The sequence below is a fragment of the Pollachius pollachius genome (assembly GCF_949987615.1).
Source record: "Pollachius pollachius genome assembly, chromosome: 9".
Lineage (NCBI taxonomy): Eukaryota > Metazoa > Chordata > Actinopteri > Gadiformes > Gadidae > Pollachius > Pollachius pollachius.
The window spans coordinates 607568-629273 of record NC_136942.1 but is presented as its reverse complement, the minus strand read 5'-3'; the positions used below and the strand labels follow the sequence as shown (position 1 = coordinate 629273).

General features: G+C 40.9%; 1 protein-coding gene and 1 long non-coding RNA gene across 3 annotated transcripts; one reads left to right on the top strand and one right to left on the bottom strand.

The window, feature by feature from the left end:
* Nucleotides 1–1796: 1796 nt before the first annotated feature.
* Nucleotides 1797–6203, bottom strand: rabl2 (RAB, member of RAS oncogene family-like 2). Its single transcript, XM_079743334.1, has 8 exons — nt 5024–6203; nt 4861–4890; nt 4629–4708; nt 4422–4501; nt 3716–3827; nt 3347–3444; nt 2752–2835; nt 1797–2381 (listed from the first exon to the last, which is right to left on the bottom strand). Exons 1-8 carry the CDS (start codon nt 5128–5130, stop codon nt 2292–2294), a joined length of 681 nt encoding a protein of 226 aa, XP_079599460.1. The 5' UTR covers nt 5131–6203; the 3' UTR covers nt 1797–2291.
* Nucleotides 6198–13034, top strand: LOC307080570. Of its 2 annotated transcripts, none has more exons than XR_013812094.1 (4): nt 6198–6361; nt 6720–6868; nt 8604–8669; nt 9123–13034. It is a non-coding gene; the product is annotated as an uncharacterized lncRNA (long non-coding RNA). The 2 variants fall into 2 exon arrangements; XR_013812095.1 differs by having other exon boundaries at nt 8131–8669.
* Nucleotides 13035–21706: the final 8672 nt, after the last annotated feature.

Sequence of the window (21706 nt, the reverse complement as noted above, 5' to 3'; positions counted from 1 at the left end):
CACCTTTAAAATGTGGAGTAGAATAATTAAAAAATGAATGAGCGAGAGGGAGAGAATCTTATGTATGGAGAGAGGATTTTGTGAATTTGTATATAGTAGGCTACTCTCCTTCACAATGTGACGCTTTTACACTTCTCCATACCCAGAATGCATCTGAGCTTTCACTCCACCACCTGGCTACCTGTCTACTCCTTTTTCGTTTTTCAGACCTTCGGTTTGTGAGTTTTAGATAGTTTTAGCCTGTGCTTCACAGGGTTATCTGAAGAGGACGCAACATAAACAAAAGAAAAAATGTGCCAAAAAATGACAACTGTATATTTCTTCTTTGCTTTACGACTACCTTAGTTATAATGTTCCTGAGCTATTAGACTCAATAATATGGTGCCATCTCCTGGAAATCTTGAGAACTACAGACATTTTTAGATCCATTACATGTACAGCACCTTTTCTGGTGTGAATGGTCATTTTTATGTTTTCTGAGAATCCCACTTTGAGATTTGTATCAAAATCTCAATCTAAGTCATGATTATTGCAGGGTCTTGCGAAGGGTGTGGTTTAACTGTGTTCAGGGTTGTTATACAGTTTGAAAACACAGACAAAGAAGAACACAATACACCTGTTGATGGCAGAAAGGCACGGAGGACACAGCCAAGAGGACTCCTGATTGTCTGTGTTCCTTCACCTCAGAGGCCGTTACGGAAACGTCACTCACTCTTAATGAGTTTACCAGAGGGTAACTTTTGAGTTTCTTTTTTAATCAACAAAGCACAAACTACATGGGGTACAGGGAGTGGCGTAATCTTTTTAACAACCCACTGGATTCTGATCTTATCATCGGCCGGTGTTCATTTTCCCATCGTTTATGGTCTCCTTTTTTGCACTGTGAAGTTTAGAACAGTGGACATGTCTCCGCAGCGCCTCAGCCCTCCCTCCCCCCGGTCCTTCTCCCTTGCTCGACGCAGCTCAACGGTCAAACTAATTTAAGAAGCTTCCACCAGACCATGAGGCCATCGAAAAGGCTCCATGTGTCTTTAGTCTCTCTAATCCGTAATCTGAAACCCTTCCTCATACGTGGAAATTAGTAAAAGATGCTATTAATATAATGGGAGGAAAACGTTCTCATTTCCATACAAAGCAAGAAAGGCTTGGGAAAGTGTTATGGTTGAAGGGGGGGCTGTAGCCAGTTCTGAGATATATCCACCACAGAGATATATGTTTGTTATCTTACGTAATAAATTTATAATTCAAAGTTTAACTCCGTCATTGTCTTGTTCTGCTAAGAAGTGTGTGAAATTGTGTGCATAAAGCAACAAATCCAAGCAAAACACCCCAAAAATCGATAGAAATACAGATAGATCTATACATAGCTAGATAAAGAACTACATGTACATAGCTGGATATGGCTTTTATTGCTGTTGTCTTTCTCTTGTGTGCCTGTTGCAGGCATGGTTGAGTGGGTTCGTAGCTAAACAACGTTCCCCTGATGAGGACCAGGGGTATTGAGAGCTCCCTGCCCGTGTAACTAACTGACTTTGCACATGCAAACATACAGGTATGTAACTAGATATAGCCCCTTTACACAGAGGACTCATCCTAGGAGAAACACAGGGGTCACTTGTAAGACTTATTGTGTCTGCTCCCTCTAAGTCCCAGGGTAAATATGAAATCTCTGTATGAAAAGGGTCTAAAACTGAACAACTAAACATTATATACACCTGTTTTTATTATATATGTTCAATCAAAAGTCATACTTTAACAACAGCACGACAGCAGCTAAAACACATGGATCCCTAGAATAATTGCACACATGACTCCAACATCAGGAGTAGTGGTCCCATCCCAGGCACGGTTTGCTGTGTGTGTGCAGCGCACTATTCACATCTCCAAACTTCACATTTCCATTACAGTACACAAATAATCAGATAAACATTGAATCGGTATTGTGATATATACAAATGCACTGGTCTTAATGTAAATATATCACATGTTACACAAAGAATATGAGGTCTACATGACGACGCCACAGCCTTGGTCAACATCTTTAAAGAAGAGCAGCACTAGGGTAAACACACAGCTTATGCTGAGCACTGCAGCTACAGGCCTGGGGGGGGGCACTAAGACACAAAGAATAGTCTTCACGGCAGTGTTGAGATAAAACAGTCACAGTTGTAAATGAAGATCCAGGTAAGGGATTTGAAAGCCTCTATGACAGTACTCCCTGCTGTGGTGGACGTTCTTGAGGCGTGCTCCATGCCTGGTGGTCGGGGTCGGTCCCAGAAGACTTCAGAGGACTACAGGTCGTGATCCTCTAAGGCCGGGTCGGGGCTGTCCGCCTTCACTGCCTCACAAGCTGGGTCTTCTTTTTTCTCCAGCTCAAAGTTCTGAAAGCCCATAATGACACACAGTAGTTACATTTAGATATGTTTATAGATTTATAAAAAGTATTATAGAGTGCCTCAGTTATAGACAAAAACGGTATACTTTGTAGCTCCCCACTCCCCTTTAATGATCTCCTCCATATGATTACTGTACTGACGGTTATTGCAGTTATTAGTTGTTATTGCTCTTCTGACAATTCACAGATGTACTTATTGTGAAACACTTTGGATAAAAGCTTCTGCTGAATGCCCTAAATGTATATGTAAATGATTTCAATGAGGTCGGACGGCATAACTAATGTAAACATGACCGTAGTGCTGGTTGATTTGGGATGAACTTGATCCTCGGGATCACAATATAACAACTAAGTACCTCAAGTTCCTGCATGACTTCATCCATGAAGTCGCTGGGATTCTGTTTGTAGTCCACGGCTCTCTTGATCATTTCTCTGAACATCTGTGGTCCAGACAAGACAAGGAGGGATTATATTTCATGTGACTACATTTAAAAAGTAGTAACATGTGATAAAATAACTCAATTTGAAGAGTAAAGGTGCAGTGATAATTGTAATAATTGATTCATAAGTATGTATTATTTTGTAGAATAAAATGCAATGAAAATAGGAATCTTAGAATGAGCCCTTTATCCCTACATAGGGAGTGGGTACTCTTTCACGGAGCCAACAGCTAAAAAACACTCAAGGACAACAACATCCCTTGGGACTTGCCCACTCAATGCTGTCCTAGCATTTTGTAAGTACCTACTGGCACCTTACAGGCCAGTAGAGGCCACCGTAACTTCTTCTAGTCAATGGACAGGGAGTGGTGAAGGGAGGGGTAGGGGGGGTATTCAGTAGGCTGCAATCTACAACCTTACCACTGGATGCCACCAAATCCTACACATTGCACCTTTAGGTAAGGTCCTGGAGGGAATGGGGTGTGTAGTTCTATGACACCAGAAACATCACCTTCACTACATTTGTTCCGTTGGCTGCAGACACAAAGTAGAAGGGGAGTCCCTGCTTCTTGCCGAAGTTAAAGCTTTTTTGGGTCACCTTCAGGTCAGCTGTGGACACAATGACAGATTAAGCCAGATTTTCTTCACCATAACCTTGCCGCTTCAACATGTCACTTCATCCTGAATCACCAAGTGGAACAAAGCTTCTCCGTTCTGACAGTAAGTGGGAAATGCTGACTCTGAGCGGTCAAAAAATATAAAGACTAATGTAACAAGATATTATTCAACAAAATGTCCATAATATGTTATATATTCAATTCTAAAATATTGCGTCCACGTACAATCGGCATGTTTAACAACTATGAAACTGCTAACCCACCGTCGATTTTGTTGGCTACCACACAACAAGGAATCTCCGGTCTGAACTCTCTCAGCTCCTTGTACCAGCTGGTGAGGTTCTTATACGTGATCTTTCTCTGGACATCAAAGACCTGGAAGAAGACCAAGGAAACAGAAACAACCCAAATGATATGGCACTTTGTGCAGCATGACACTTAGAAGGTAGGGTACTTGATGGGATACGGCAAATGAACAAGAGGGCATTTGTAGCGGTAGGGCACTCAACATGATAGGGTATGGTAGGACAAGACAAACTGCAGGGCATTTGGACAAGTAGGAGAATAAACATGTTGGGGCTTGGTGTGGTAGGGAGTACACAAAACAAGCTGGGGAATTTGGAGTGGTAGGACACTAATCAGGGCAAGGTACTTGGGGCAGTAGGGAACAAATAGCACTTGTCAGATGTGGTTCACCTATTCCACATCTTCTATGAGTTGCTCTCTGATTTGGTTTGTTAATACAGTATATATTCCATTACATTTTGTATTTGTTATGCACCGTGAATTGACAATTTCAGTTGTAATTTAAACCTATTAAGCCTATTAACCTAACATATATTAAGCATGTATAATACATTATAATATGAAAACTTTCTTTATTCTTTGTTATTTCCCACACACCCCTAGACTTTTAGTGGACCGCTGTAACTGCCTGCCTGGCAAAAAAATTGGAGGAAGATTTCCTACCATGATACAAGCGTGTGCTTTATGGTAATATGACGGATGCATGCTCAGGAACCTCTCCTGGCCGGCGGTGTCCCAGAAATCTCCAAGATAAAACCAAACCAGGGGACAACAACATTTAATGAGTCAACTGTAATACCAGCCTTCCATATTCGATTCTATTTAATCAATTTGATAATTTTTTTTACCGAAAGAGAAACTGAAACCTACCAACCACGACAGACTTGTCCTCTACAGTAGTCAGGTACTTGTAGAGAGTCAGAGCATACGTAGACACCTGTTGGGGGCGACTGGAGCAAGGTTAAGAAACCTATCCACTCAAGACGGGCTATGAGGTAGGATTTGATTATCATGCATAAGCCGTAATCACCTCGGTAGTGCTGAACCACAAATCAAGTCATGTCTACTTTTTTTAAACACACGGATATAACTTAAAGGATACTATTCGTCCATGAGAAACCTCTCCATCAGCCTAAATCAACGAGAAAAAGCAACAGGCAGTGACAAACATGAAATATGACACAAACATTACAACACACAATATGAATGCATTCATAAATGCATAGATCGTTATGGCCTCATGTGCGGATAAAGTCACTACCTACTTTGATTTGCCAACAGCACTGTCTCCTAAACAAATGATCTTCACTTGCTCGTCAGAATCATATTTGTCCTGGTCCAGTTCAGGGATGCTGCTGGCGTCCCCGGCCATGGTGCCCTCACTTCAATGAATGGACGTGCTGGCACAGAAATGGTCCAAGGTTTCAGTGTTCAGGATCCGGACTCGTTGTGCTGCCAACTTAGCTTCCCTCTGGTAAGCTAACGAGGAGTCACATCGGACTGTTTATGAGTGATACCGCTGAATTGACCTGTTCTTCGTCCATGTATGGCCAACTCTTTTGTTGGTGGACATTGTATGATCAGAGAAATGGTCATTCATCGTATTAAATCATACCGAAGACTCGTCAGTCCCTATAACGTTAACTTAACATTTGCATCGCACTCGCCCCATTCAAATGTAATAACTGTTAATAGTTGGCTAGCAAGGTTGATAATTTTGTGAATAGCCTTAAGACGACAACCAGCATTCAAATATCGGCAAATTTGTAATGTAAGTAATACAGAGGATAACGCGTCAAATCGATACTAGCTGTCTTGATTAGAATTAGGTTTGCATGTATGTTTCCTACGGCTTTGGTTTCTATGCAACGGAGACGCCCGAAGGACCACTCGGCCATACGTCACGTATAAGTTGGTCCTAAAAGGTGCCTGTCAAAAACAACAACTATGTACTGCAGTTTGAATGCCCTTTTGTGTTCCACAGCTTCAACTACACATGAATAATTATTGCATTTTCAGAAACATTCTTCCATTGGTAAGAAGATGTTGCTGTATGTGAACATACATATTAATTAATTAATTAATAAATAAATCAATCAATCATTTTCTCACAATTTTTTAACAAAAATAGAAAATTCCTTTGCTGCAGAAAATGCAGTGAGTGCTGTAGCGTAAAGTGAGGTAGAAAAATATTTTAATCAAGCCACATAGTTTAAGACGTAAAGAAATGTTGAAAGGCTTAAAGCAAGCGAAAACATTTCAACAGAGTTCAAAAGCCTAATTGGAGCAAACAATGTTAAAGGGTATTTCTAAAGTAATATTAGAACTTTTTAAGAGAACTTGAATGGTATAAATGAAGCATGACACTGAAGTGTACTTAGTATGTGTGAAGTACACTTAAAGTTGTTTCATGTTAGCACTTTTTTAGCACAAAATATACCGAAAATATAGAGATAGTACTACTTTATATCAACTTAACTTATTTGATTTTGTTCTTTGATTTGGCTCCACCTCCTTCTGTGCTCCCGCCCACATTTCCGAGAACCCCTTAAGTTTCCCGCGCCCCTGCTCTCTTCCCTTTGCTCTGGTTCCCTTGGGACGAGGTGTGTACATTTATTTTGTGATCAAATCTTTGACCATCTTATAGTTTATCATTCTTTATATTAGTTATTTTGATTATACAATGTTTGATTGAAGTCTTGGGTAAATATCCATGCATAGATCGCAGTGTTTTGGGGAACTTTGTATTTTGTTGCGATGTCCTAGCATGAGCCTCGTGTAGTCCTGCTAGTTCCCCCCCCCCTCTGTGCTCCGTGGAGGAGTTGGAGGATTGTCAAGGGCACTTACTAAGAGGAAGCTGTTTGTGCATGTTTATCTTTAGGTATGTCTTTTATTTCTTTGATTCAATAATTGTTGTTATAATGTTGTATGTATGCCCTTTGTTCTGGTTCCCTTGGGAAGAGAGAGCGAGCAACCAATAAATGGACGTCGGAGTTCCCGAGTCCGGACAGAGATCGTGACGTCTTTCATTGAAAACACAACCAGATTCAGCCGGTTACATATGACCGCAGCCCGGCTGCTCTTCGCAGTCTTCCAGCTCTCTGCTTGGGGTAAGCCACGGTCTGATTTTACACTGAAGTCAATGTTATTTCCCCCTGTAGACGTCAAATCCAGTGGAGGTGCTAAACCACATATAGTGTGTGCGTGTATTTACCCAGTCCCTCCAGTAAAATGCAGCGTTTTTTTGTGATTGTAGCGGCCAAAAATCCTTGATGTGCAGCACGTTTTCTTAAAAAATGCGATGAAATATGCGGCATATTTATGTAATTTTGTGCAATGAAATTGCGGGAACTTGCGAAAAAATGCAGCTTTTCGATGACCTTCACGTCGCGTAATTACGTCACTTCATAACGTTCCATGGCAACAGGGGGAAATGGCTGCTCTTGTTTAAAGTGAACGCAACATTTTTCAACTTTCTGCTAAGATATAGGTGACTTTTTTGCAACGAAAATGCGGGGATTATGAAATCATGCAAGCCCCGCATATTTTGCGCGGAAATCGGCAATTTATGCGGTGAAAGTGCGGCATGTTTGAAAAAATGCGGCCCCCGCATGAATATGCGGACTTTGGCTGATTATGCGTTGAATTATGAGATCGCATAATCAAGTTTTTCTGGAGGGACTGTTTACCACTCGTTGTCAAGACGTTTTCGGTTCAAGTTCATTTTGTCCGACATGTTTAACAAGGGGACAACGTGGCCTGTTAAATTTGATGGTCACCACTAGAGGTTGTTGTTACAGTTTAATTATTTATTTGATGTTGCGTTTTGCATTTTGTATTTTTCTCTTTTCTATTTCATAAATATATAAAAAAGGATGATGTTTGTTAAAAAAACAAGTTAAGAATATATTGCATTGAATTCATTGTAAAAGCAGTAATGTTAAAACCCAGTTAAAACAACTACGATCACATTACGTTAAATAGTATTCTGTAAAAAAAAACATTGTATTAAGTCACATCTTAAAATGCATTTCATGTAATTGTAAAATATTAAGATGTAATGTACTTGAGCAGTCTGCCACCTCTGCTTGGGACGTCATATCCAGTGGAGGTGGTAAACCAATTACAATTAGGGCATTTAGCAGACCCTTTTATCCAAAGCGACTTACATCGGTTAATGAATGTCAATGTCACACATTGACACCGACGGCAGAGTCAACCATGCAAGGCGACAGCCAGCTCATTACGAGCAGTTAGGGTTAAGTGTCTTGCTCAGGGACACATCAACACTCAGCTAGGAGGAGCTGGGATCGAACTAGCAACCTTTCGGTTACAAACCACATATTGTGTGTTTATTTACCACTCATTGCAGCTACCATATAAAGAACCACATCATCCAATCCAGCCTGTGTGTGGGTTCTTGGCGGCGCGGGTACACAGCAGTTACATTGGTGCCGTGACCCGGATGAAGCGCCCGTACTTCCAGCGGCCGGCACAGCAGCTCGTAGCCTTTGCCCTTCTGGGAGCCGTGGGTGGGGCCCTGGTTCAGGGGCACGGACTCAGAGAAGCGCCCCCAGCCGGGGACCTCGCAGTGGACGTGATAGGACATTCCTCAGCAGTAAGGCTGGGACAACGCGTCGACGTGAAAAATGCGCGTCGATTCGAAAAACACAAAACGAAGATGGCGGCGCCGGATGGAAGTAGTAACGCGAGTGGCTCCTCAGAATTTCAAAAGTGCAAGCCGCCACGCACTCGTTCATCGAAAGTATGGGCATTCTTCAATTCAAAAGGAAACAATTCTGTGGTATGTCGTCTTAGCAAAATGGAGATGGCTTTCCATTCTAGCACCACGGCAATGCACCAGCACCTGAAGAGGCGCCACCCGGGAGCAGCTGCAGATGACAGAGCATCGTAAGTTTTTTTCAACTCCCTACTTTGCACTCGATGTTGAAGTAGGCTATAATACGTTGTCGAAATCTAAAGTTCTAGGCTACAGTGTATGTTTTCTGTGTAATTAATTAATACATGTAATATAGTTGTGTATTCAACGTGTGAAATGGCGCTTGAGCAAGTCACGACATGTCAGTGAGCACAGTTACCAGGACTAGTGCTGGTTTTAAACAGTTTTTTAAACGAAATATTGGCGTGCGTAATAGTAACTGTGTTCACTGTCATGCCATGACTGTGCAAGTGACTTTTATGTTACACACATAGGATTTGATTAGCCTACTTTTTGATATTTAATCAAAGGGCATAGCCTAGGCTGAGGTGGATAAATAGAAAAATCGTAAATTGTGTTTCTTTGTTGTTGGTTTATTATTATATTTATTTTAATGTGTGTGTGTGTGTACTTTATGTTTTCAGGGATAAGAAGAATAGTGTGGAAAATTACTTTTCCACACTTTGGAAAAATACAACCCCCTGCACCCCCCAAGAGGCGGCCATACTTACTGAGAGCGTCTTATCAATGATTCTTAAAGACATGAGGCCGATTTCTGTGGTTGAGGGCGAGGGATTTAAAGAAATACTGACCACCTTTGAAGCAGGTTACACTCTGCCTTGTAGGCGCCATTTCACTACTCTGATCGAGAAGAAGTATGAAACTTCAGTAGAGAAACTTAAAATGGCCACATCCAAAATCTATCTTAGCACTGATGCATGGACCAGTCTGGTGACAGAAGCCTACTTAGGGGTAACTTGTCATTTTGTTGATGACAATTGGGAGCTCGTCTCCTTAAATTTGAAAACACTTCCAGTTGAAGAACGCCACACAGCAGAAAACATTGCCTTATGGCTGGAGAATGTGGCAGAAAAATTCAACATTTCGTTTGAGAATGTCCTTTCTATTGTCCATGACAATGCAAGTAACATTGTGGCAGCTCTCAGAATCTTGGAAGGGAGATTTGGGGTGGTATCCCATCGGTGTGCTGGGCATACTCTACAACTGGTAGTCAACAATGCAATGAAGAACCCTGTGATTGACAAGGCACTCTCAGCCGCACGGTGCCTTGTAAAACGCATAAAGAAAAGTGAGCCAGCTACCGCTAAGCTGAAGCTTAAACAAAAACAGATGGGCACAGTTGAACATAAACTGATACAGGATGTAGCAGTCCGTTGGAACAGTGCATACTACATGATTGAACGTGTTTAAGAGCAGCGATGGCCAGTGGTTGCGACGCTATCAGATCCAGAAATCACACAGCGCGGAAAGCACTATCTTGATCTGAAAACGATCGATGGACTCTTCTGGAGGAACTGGAAGATGTGCTCAAGCCCTATGAGCAAGCCACGGTTTTCCTTAGTGGTCAATCTTATGTCACAGCCTCTGTTCTCCCCCCCCCCCCCCCCGATGAACGGTCTCCTGAAATCCACCCGAAAAAAATCATTTGATTCTGCTGCCATGACCTTTTTCCAGACCAAAGCAGAAGAGGAGATATTGTCAAGGTGGCAGGTGTTTGTATTCAAAGAGGGTGGGAAAAATGTCTCTCATTGCTGCTGCACTTGATCCCCGTTTTCGGAAATTGAAGTTCCTTCCAGCAGATGATGCACTCAAACTGCATGTACAAATACAGACTGTTGCTCTTGATATCAGAAGGAAGCAGAAATTGTTACAGGCAGCTGTGAGGCAGGAAGCCTCAGCAAGCTCCCCACCAAAGAAGAGGTCCTGCTCTTTGTTGGACACTTTGTTGGGCACAGATTCTGAGGGGGAAGTCGAAAAAAACATGGACCAGGAGGATGGTGACGGGGACAGTCAGACAGTCAGGAAAGAGGTAGTGTCGTATTTTGGGGAAATTCCTGTCCCAAGGGATAATAACCCCCTTACATGGTGGAAGGATAACGCTATAAGGTTCCCTGCCCTGGCTGCAGTAGCCAAATCTTATTTGTCTATACCTGCCACATCAACGCCTTCTGAAAGGCTTTTCTCAGTTGCTGGGAACATTGTTTCTAAAAAAAGAAGGGCAAACCTGACTCCTGAGCATGTGGAAATGCTTACATTCCTCCACTCCAATATATGACTGTATTTTGTCTTGAATGACACACACACACAGTTATTTGCATGAATGAAGATGCTTTTTTCAGTAAGCTAGGCCTGTGTTCATAAGTTCAAAAAAACACGAATGTTTAATTCTGAATAATTACTTTTATTATTTTTGGTTGGAAAAGCACTTTTTTTATATTAGCTTAAAGCCCCCAAGTTTACAAAAGTTACTGTATTCTTTCAATAGCTCTACGAAAGGGTGGCTGGGTGACCTTTTTATTTTATATTGAATGCTAGACATCAGAATGCATTATTTTGCTCTTGTACACTCTAACTAGAATTTTATTTTTGAATTTTGAGTTTAAGACAATGGTGAGTGGCAGAGTGTTTTACTATATTTTGTTATTTTTATGTGAATAAGGAATTACAATATGCACTTTTTTTCCAGTAAGCTAAGCCTGTGTTTTCATAAATGTTCAATTCTGTTGGTTCTGGAAGGACGGAAGGCCTTTGTGTTTTCAAGGCCTCAAGGCTTCAAGGTTTTATTGAATGCTACCTCTGACCTTTAAGAATGCATTACTTTGCACTTTTATTTTGGAATTTTAAGGCAATAATCATGTATTGCAATGTTAAGGAATTATTGTTTTTTTCATTCAGATATGTAAATCAACATGTATAACTTGCTATTAGTCAATTAATGGGGAGATAATCGAGTCGGACTGAAAAAATGAATCGTTAGATTAGTCGATGCATCGAAAAAATAATCGCTAGATTAATCGTTTAAAAAATAATCGTTTATCCCAGCCCTACTCAGCAGACTCACGCTGTTCGCTACCAACTTATTATCCACGTCTTTGCTGTTGACCGGCGAATGGATGATGTACATAAAGGAGTCCACGAGGCAGCCGGCCGTGTTGGTGAGCGCCTGATGTTGCTCACTACACTAAACTGAGCCGAGGAAGAACTGGATGAGCTCAAAGCAGCATGCTTAAATTCAAGCTTTTACGAAACGCTCATGTTCTAGGCGCCGGCTCAGGAGCTGCAAGGACACTTTAGACGGAGACATTGGAGGGGTGGACCCCTACGTCTTGGGGGTCCCCGGGACCATGGATAGGGGGAGCATGGCCTCATTGGACAGCACACTGAGGAAGGACCTGCCCCCTTCCTCGAGACAGCCGGAGCTTCCCGAGGTGATCGCAATGTCGAACTACAGCCTGGACTTTGTCAAGTGCAACATGCAGTGTGTGCAGAGCGAAGATGTGCATTCGAGGTCAGAAGAGGACATGGTGCGTGCACTGGAGACTCTGGGACTGCAAGACGTTGATCTGAAGTCATGCGAAGTGTCACTGCAGTGGAAAGACAAGCTTGTTCACATCATTGAACAGTGAGTCAATCTTCTCCAGACACAAGATGGACTGCGGAGAGGCTAAAGAGTTTGTGCATCGCATCCACCTTGTCGACGACAAGCCGTTCCGTCTACACTGTAAACCCCAATAAGGTCATAGTACTCAAAACTTTTGTAGAAACTGATTACGTAATAACTTTTGTGGTAAGTAACTTAATTTTTTTGAGTGATTTTTTTTTTTTTAAAGATTTCAATCTAATCAAACTTAAACATTTAAAAAAAAATAATATTTTCTTTAAGTGCACCGTGCTTAAAGATATTTAACATATGCACATTTTTAGTTTCTCCATACTTAATTATTTTGATTCAATGGTACTTTATTAAATAGAAAATCTTTTATTCAGTCTTAAAATTGTTTCATATAAACATGTCAGACCATCAACAGCAGTAATTTTTTAAAACCCTGTTCTAGCTCAGAGGTGTCTAATCATGCGCCAAGTGACTCAAGTCACACTAGTTTCACCACCTACCCAATAGCTGTAAGTGTGTTAACCAGTGAAATTACCTGGTGAAGTATTAAGTTTGAATAAAAACCTACATAGACGCAGCACAATTTAACACCTCTGCTCTAGCTACAAATATAACTAACATCTTGTTAAACTCAATTTGTGTATGGTTGTGCAATTTTGTGTGTGTGGCTGTATGTGATTGTGTGTGAACTAGGGCTGTCAATAGATTAAAAAATTTTATCTGATTAATCACAGGGTAGCTGTGGATTAATCACGATTAATTGCCATTCATAAATATGCCCGGAATTTCTGAATTTCTCTGTATATTGTTGTAGGAACGGAAAGATAAATGACAGAAGGTGGATATATTGGCATTTAGCATGTTCTTTTATTCATGAAAGAATCCAGATGATGGTGTTATTAATAATGAAAAATAAAATCGAACTTAAACATACCACACCATATTTCAATTTTTGTTTTGTGCCAGTCTCTTTGCAATGCCTATGAGCATATAACATTTTTATTTTTATTTTTTTAATCAAACTTAAAGATAACAGTCATCCCAAACGTTATGGGCATCTTAGCCATTGCTATGTTTAGAATGGTTAAACATTGGTTGAACATTTTCCCTTTTTTAAATTAACAAACTACCACACCTTCGTACAATAAAATGTGTCTCTGGGCTATTCTTCTTTTAGCCAGTTGCTGAGGCACACTAACTGGCTGACATTTTCTGAAAGTAAGGCTGACCGTTTCTTTTGCACGATGTGGCCTGCCACTGAGAAGAGTCTTTCACATGGAACTGTGGATGCAGGAGTCGCTAGATATTTGCGAGCCAGCAGGGCCAGCTTGTCATGGGCTCCTGAATGAGCAGACCACCACTGCAATGGACAGTCCTCCATACTAATGCAGGGCTCTGCCCTGTACCTGTGTATGTCTCTGCCAGGCTGCACCTCCTCATCAGAATCTGAATCTGAGCACATTTGTAGGAGCAGGCTCATTTTCTTCTTGGGTGGCCCATCTTCAGAAGTCTGTGGAGACCTTCTTGGTGATTGTTCATGCAGCATGCCTCCCAGTGTGGTCCACACCTCTTCTCTTTCACTCTTGGGCAGGGTCTTCAAGTCTTTAAAGCGTGGATCCAGGGCCGTTGCAAGCTTGAGCCATGTGTTGTTGGTCTTTTCTTGGCGGGAGGCTAGGTCTTCTTTGAATGCCGTCTTAAATCGCACCACATATGCAGGGTCCTCATCAGAGACCTCCATTACACGACGCAAGTGGCAGAGGGCAGGCAGTACAACAGAGCAGGATACATAGGCCTCCCCACCCAGGATCTCAGTTACATACCTGCAGTTGAATGAAACACACACACACACATCATTAAGTGATTACAACAGAAGTTGGTAGTTTACAAAAAGGTAACATATAATTTAAATTTAATTAATTACATTTTATTTCAAACTATAGGCCTATTAATAATTAATATGTGGATTACTTTCCGACAGGGCTCCAGAAGAGTCTCAAGTCTTTGCACCTTGTCCCATTCTGGTGGTGTCAGCATAATGAGTTTGTGCTGCTGTTGGTCCAGGGTTGCTTTTATTGCTGCTTGATTGCGGTTCAGACGCTTGACCATATCCACCGTCGAATTCCAACGTGTTGGAACGTCCTGGACCAGCGGCTCCTGCTTCTGTCCAAGGGCAGCTTGTTGTGCTTGAAGCTCCGCGGTGTTTGCCGGACTGTGTTTGAAGTGGCCCACAATTTTGCGAGACTTGGACAATGCACGCACAAATCCGCTGTCAGAGAGGCTCACCGTGATGCTTCTCTGTAGGATGTGAGCTATGCAAGGCATGTGCTCAAATGTCAAAAGTCTAGCCGCAGCGATCATATTGCGTGCGCTGTCGGTCCCTATAGTTGTGACTTTTCCTTCTATTTCCCACTTGCGCGCTACTGTTAGGAACTGCTCTGCACATGCTTCTGCAAAGTGACGCTCTTCTGTTTTCATTGTAGTTAGCGCAAACGACTTCAGTTCCCATTTTTTAGTGATATGATGTGCAGTTACACCCAGGTAATTGTTGTTACTCACAGAGGTCCAGTGGTCTCCTGTCAGGGCGACATAGTCAGCTACAGCCAAATCCTCTTCTTTCTTTTTCTTTTCCGTTTTGTAGAGGTCGTGGATTTTAGTCATTACTGTGCCTATTGACGGTGGCTTGTAGAATGCGTTGCGTGAAGCAACTTGTAACACTTCCGCGAGGCCCTTGTCCTCGACAATATTAATCAGCCGACAGTCTTTTGCAATCCATTTGGCAATTTTTTGGGTCAAGTTCTCAGAAATAGACTTACTTAATGCACGGCCTTCGGTGAGCGTTGTCTGAACTAAGCCCCCTGGTCTTGCCCCAGAACTTGAAGAGCCGACAAACGCATGCTTAGCGTTGATATGGTACTTTAGGCTGGAAGTGCTTCGGTGAAACGAAAACAACTTCTTGCAGAGTGTGCAAATCACTGCTTGTTTGTTAAGTGTTCCATCTTTGTTTTTTTTAAATTCAAACTTTCCATCCAAAGGGCCAACAACTTCTTTCGGTTCAGTATCCATCTTGTGTCTCAGTCAAAACTCTAGAGCGGCAAATAGCGGCGGCAAGTGCTGGAGCGGGAAATATTGGGCGGGTCATTTTGCGCATGCGTTAATGCGTTAAATAAATTAATGCGTTAATTCCACAAATTAATCACCCTGCGTTAACGCGTTAATTTTGATAGCCCTAGTGTGAACATATGTATCTACATATCAAACGGGAACAAGATAATAAGGAACTGAGCATCTTAAAGTGCTTAATATAAAAAGTATGGCCTGATTTCTTAAAACAGCATTAGTAACAGCCTTGACCATCAAAGTGCAAATCAAATTAAAAAAATATAAATAAAAAATAAACTAATCAAGACATCAATCTATCCTGTTTGTAAAAACCTATAAAAAAGGCACATTTCACATCATTTTAGGATTCAGAGCACCAAGTTGGTGTACAACTGGTAAGTGTAAACAACAGCAACTACGGTAGATTTGGTGGGCAAGACATAATCCGCCAACTGTAAACAGTTTCAAATGCTTTGACTAACATGGTTTTCGGAAACAGTTACCATACTGGGAAACCCACAAACACGTCAGACAAGAAAATACATGTGTATTTTCTTGTAAACACAACTTAAGTTAGCCTACTCTTTAATTAACATGTCATTTTTGAGACTCAGTAGGCAGGGTTTAAGTGGTTTACCATCATCAAGACCCATTAGGATTTTCTGAATGAATTTAAAAGTGTGAATGTGTTTCTTGGGATAGTCCAAATGCAATGCATACATCAACCCAAACCACAATGCAAATGCATCAGCCAAGTTAGAGATCTCACTCATCACAACATCGTCTTCCACAACAATAGAAATGCTTGCAGGACTGAAATGAACTGGACCTGCAGTGTCCTCTGTGACTGCTGTGACGAGCAACAGGAGTGTCAATGATGCCTGGCTCAACTGACTCCACCTAAAAGAGACACAGGGTGCAACTGTAAGGTTAACTTGAAGGAGCTCAACAACTCCATGTACACTCACTGGCCACTTCATCAGGTGCACAATGCAATCCAATACAACAGCTGTCCTTTAAATTCTACGTTTATGAATTTTATACATTTTCAGTTTTTGTAGACATTGTTAGAAATGTGATAATTCTACTTTGTATTTATTACTGAGGTTGTCCTACGTGGTGATGGCATAGTGGGGTGAATTATATTGAATGGTGTTCCTAATATTTTGCCCCTTGTATGTTAATGCAGTGGACAAAATATTAGGAAACCCATTCAATATAAAGCACCCTAATACATCATTTTCAGCCACCATGACCTCAATAATAAACACAGTAGAATTTTCAGCTTTCGGACAATGTCAACAAAAACTGAAAATATATAAACTTCATAGATGAAGAATTTATATCAGAGCTGCTGTAATTGATTGAATTAGATTGCACAGGTGTACCTAATGAAAAGGCCAGTGAGTGTATATTACAGGTGATTACTCAACAGGTAAGTACAGTATATAGTAGGTATATTTCAAGTAACTATTCTACAGGCCAACAACCCACAGGTAGGAATACAGGTAAGTATTTTAAAGCTGTCTATTCTACAGCCCATCATAAAAGAAGTGTATCAGCAGGTATTTTACATTTTAATATCATACAGGTTATTTAATAGTTAAGTGTACCCAGGTAGGTATTTTACAGCTTAGTATTCAACAGGCTATTAATATACAGGTAGGTATTAGATAGTGGGTGCTGTATTGTGATATGTAATGTACAGCATCTCATAAAAGGTGTTTTTAAGTAATTTTACAGAGCGAGAGTGTGTGTGTGTGTGTTTCCATGAAAAGTTGGTACAAATGTCTGGACAAACACCAACAAAGTCAGGACGTGTTGAAATGTCAGGACAAAATCATGGTCCTGACTTTTCTGACCATGCTACAGTGATCTGCAGTCTTAAATAATGCATCTAGTGAAAGAATCTCACTTGTCCTAAATTGTCATGATTTCCAGAAATATTTTGTGTAAGTGTGTGAAGGCCAACTATCGGGGACATTTAGAACTTTCGAACACTTTGCGGTCACGTGACTTTATGTCCTGACATTTCATGATTGCCTGATCACACACTCCTACCTTCGAAGCGATAGCTGGCTGACAACAAATTTGCATTGTATTAATACTATACATGTAAGACTGCTACAACATTGCAGTCCTGGCAATGTGAAAATCATGCTGCGTGATTGATTCGGACAAATACACGATTTAAACCCGTATGTAACTGTTGCCATGCAGTTCTGACAGGCACGGTTCGAACATCGCCATAACCAAAATTGATTGGAGTAGTAGTGAGTGGAGAAGTCTATATTTATGAATGCTGGTATTTAGTGAAGTTATGTTTCTTTAGACCCCGGTACCGTGGCAACTCTTCAAAGGACAATTCGGTGGACCACCATCATTCTGTTTGATTCCCACGCATAGACGTCTTGCATTTTCACATTTGCGCGAGGCTGATTTTAGGGGTAATTCCTCCCCCACCACAATCATACCACAATGAGGGAAAATGTTTGCGGGAAAATTGACTTGCCTTACATTTCCCGCGAAGAAGACAAGACTACCGCCCTTGACCGGGCTGAAATCGTCAAACAAAAAATGTTGACGGTCCAAATGTTAAAAATCGACTTTGACTCTGGAACGAATAATCGAATATTCTGACCCATCCCTAATTAATATAAGGTTAAATTAAGTTTTATTTAAAAGCGCACCAAGGTGATATTAGTCATTGATGGGCTTTTGAGATTAGGAGGTATATAAAAGGGGAATGTTGAACGTCAAACCAAATTAATTGTTGCGGATATAATGTGTAGGCCTATAACGTGTATTCCCTTTTTCTTTTTTTCTTCTTTGTTCGGTGGTAAGTTGGACACAATCAGCTAAAACAATTTTCAGAAAATATAAATAGATTAGGTTAGATCTTATATCTTATGTAATTGGTAGAGCAGCCATTACAGCGCAAGAATTTCAATAACTTTGATGTTCAAATGTTACCTGGGAGGAAGAACTGAATGGATCGTGAAAGATGAATTGACTTACATTAGACCTTGGGAATACAAAAATGGGCAATATGTATTCTATCAGGCATTTAAGGAATTTTGTGTTTGTCTCACTGAACATTTTTCTATATATAATCTCCCTGTTAGGATTGATGCATCAAAGGAAGACGGATCATTGGGACGGCTGGTCAATGATGACCATAAATCGCCCAATGGTAGGATGAGAATAATCCTTGTTGGAGGCAAACCTCATCTGTTTATTTGCGATGTACAATATAGCCTCAGGGTCAGAGATCAGATATAACTATGGGGATTGCTACTGGCCATGGCATGCATTGGTAAGTAAATGTTAATTATATAAATACAGCAATTGTATTTATACACAAATATGACTTTCTCGATTTATATCAATCTTTAGGGATCAGCCTTAGAGCTACCCTTCTGGAGAGCCACCATCCTGCTAGTTTTCACTCTAATTCTAACACCAGTGAGAGTTTGAAGGATGGTGGTTCTCCACAAGGAGGGCGTGGCAGGGCCTAATGTTGAGATTGAACTCACTGAAGTGAGTGTTTGAAGTGTTAATGTTAAAGTGAGTAGGTTGATGGGCTGTCATCAAAAACCTAAAGACAGCCACTTTCACAGTATAAAACTGACTAGATTTCTGCATGCTGGTGGACTTTGCAATAAATTAACCACATTCTCATGAAAAGCTGCCAAGCCCTTGGCCTCAACCCTGCGTCCAGCAAGTCTGTCGAGACCCATGAATCCCTAATCGGTATGATCTCCTAATAAGTAGGACTATATAGGAGTACACACATTATTTCAATACTCCCCCATAGGGCTGCACGATAAATCGTTATAAAATCGCGATCTCGATTCACCCCGTGTCGATTTAAGTTTTAAATTAATCGATTAATTCGATTCTCTTTTATTTATGAGCCGAGTCCAAATGACAAACGCGACTTTCTTCTGTGAGTTTAAAACATAGGTCCATGGTTTAAAAGCACTCCCAAGTAGTAGTTCGGAAAGATAGTGTAACTGCGAGTGCGACAAGAGATAAACAGTGAAGACAAAATGGATTTTGATGATGAGGACCCAGCTACTAGTGGCGAGAATAAGCCAACCCCTCAGACACAAACTGAACTCGTTCCAAAAAAAGGCTCGCATTCGGTGGTGTGGAAGTATTTCGGCTTTAAGCAAAACGAGGGTCAGTGTAAAGGGATTTGCAAGGCATGCTTTGTGATCGTTGCAGCACCGCAAAGTAACACCACAAATCTATACCAGCACCTCAATCGTCACCACAAAGTGCAATATGATGAAGCTGTACAAGGCAAGAAAAAGTCTGAAAGTCGTCCAACATTAACAACACAGACATCCATTACTGACACCTTGCACAAGGCAACCCCATACCCACATAACTCCAGTAGGAGTAAGGAAGTAACGGACGCAATTGCTTACCATCTAGCAAAGGATATGGTTATGGATATGGTGAAGATTAATCTTAATCTGGTGGGGGCAAAATACATCTGTATATCTACCGTTGTCTGTGTTGGTGAAGAAATACCTATGCATTCCAGCTACCAGCTCACCTTCTGAGCGGCTGTTCAGTACAGCGGGCAACATTGTGACATGCCACCATGCATCACTAACGCCAGAGCATGTGGACAGACTTGTGTTTTTGGCCAGGAATCTTTAAGTGCCATGTCCAGGGTCACATATAGGGTCATATGAGAGGCATATGTTCCAAAGAAAAGATTTGTGTTTTATTTATGCTTATTTATGTTTAAAGTTAAAGTTGGTTCAGTATACTCGTTTTTGATACTGCACCTTTTTGTTGTCATGGTTCATGTGTGCAATAAAAAAAATAAATGAAAAGAAAATGTTTTTATTATTTGTGAGAAAAAAATCGTGGCAGAAAATTGTGATATCGATTCTAAGCCAAAAAATCGTGATTCACATTTTTCCCTGAATCGTGCAGGCCTACTCCCCCATGTTATTCTTAGATCCCAGTAACATACTGTCCAACATTAGGGCTGTTTGATACTACCATGGGGAGCTGGAAAGGACCTCCAAATATGGCTACTGTGGTTGCCTCAAACACTGACTTAAACATTCCTTAGTGAAAAATGACCTCACAAATAAAAAATGTACTGACTTTGTCCAGAGGAGTGTGTGACTTCTGTCAGAATTAAAATTTTACCCTGATGTCCCAACATTGTTTAACCGAGGATAGTGTTAGTGTGTGAGATATGTATGTTTATGTCCTGAAATTGTTTTGCAATGAAATGTCTATGGCATGGAGTCCTAGTTATTCACGTTGGTCTGACTTCAAGTGTAAAAGTGTATTTATTATTGAACTGAGTATTTGCTGTTTGAATAGTTGGTGTGTACTGCCTTAAATGGATTCATCTTTTTCTAAATAGATTGCAAGCTCCCCTCTTCTTCCAGCCAACAAAAAGGTTGGAGAGGAGCATCGTACATCTTTTTGTGAAGTGGTTAGCACACCACACACCATCGAAGTACATTTAAGGATTGATTTGAGAATAGTGGTTCTGTGGTTTGAATGCCATCTTAATTTTGATGCCTCTAGCTTGTGTTTGATGCTGAGATTTAATACAGGCTTCATCAGTGTGTGTGGGATCACATGGTGGAAGTGATCTGGATTTTGTGAAGGAATACTGTGGTGGAAATTAACCTTACATTTTATGGTAAGCTATGATTATTATTAGGCCTACATATCATATAGATACTTTAATGGTGGAGAACAGCTGATCACCTTTTAGCCTAGATGTTATGGGCCATGTGACACATCAGTGAGAGGGTCCAGTCTATCCCATTTTGATGTACTCACTGAGGACAATGCTTTCATTCACACGTGTGCATCATCTCTGTTTGTATAAGGATAATATATGTTCTAAGGTCACATTGGGATTCAGAAGACAGGAGAGTATACTGACATCCACACAGTGTGACCCAGAAAAACATTCTATGCACATCAATATCTGCTGAAAGTCCAACTTTGTATTGAGTAAAGGATGGGGGATATAAGGAGCTGTACGGGATTCATTCGGGAGTGCTTTGCAAACTACTCGGCTTTGTTGTTGCCTTTTTAACGATAAAGTCTTTTTGTCAAATTCTCTCCGGACCCCTCTCGATTTTTCAATCTCTCAGTTAGTTAAAGAATTAGATAAGTTGTTATTATTAATGCCACCACAATACAAGATTTTATAAAGAGGAGCAACCTTCTATTGAATAATGTTGATGAAAAGATGATACAATTCAATCACTTGGTCCACAATGATCAACTGTGTAAAGCTGGTGTCTATTGAACTAAATAATCATATTTTCCTCACAAAAAGCTGCCAAGCCCTTGGCCTCAACCCTGCGTCCAGCACGTCTGTCGAGACCCATGGATCCCTGATTGGTGAACCTCCAGCAAATGTACAGGTATGATCTCCTAAAAAAGTAGGACTATATAGGAGTACACACATTATTTCACTACTCCCCCATGTTATTC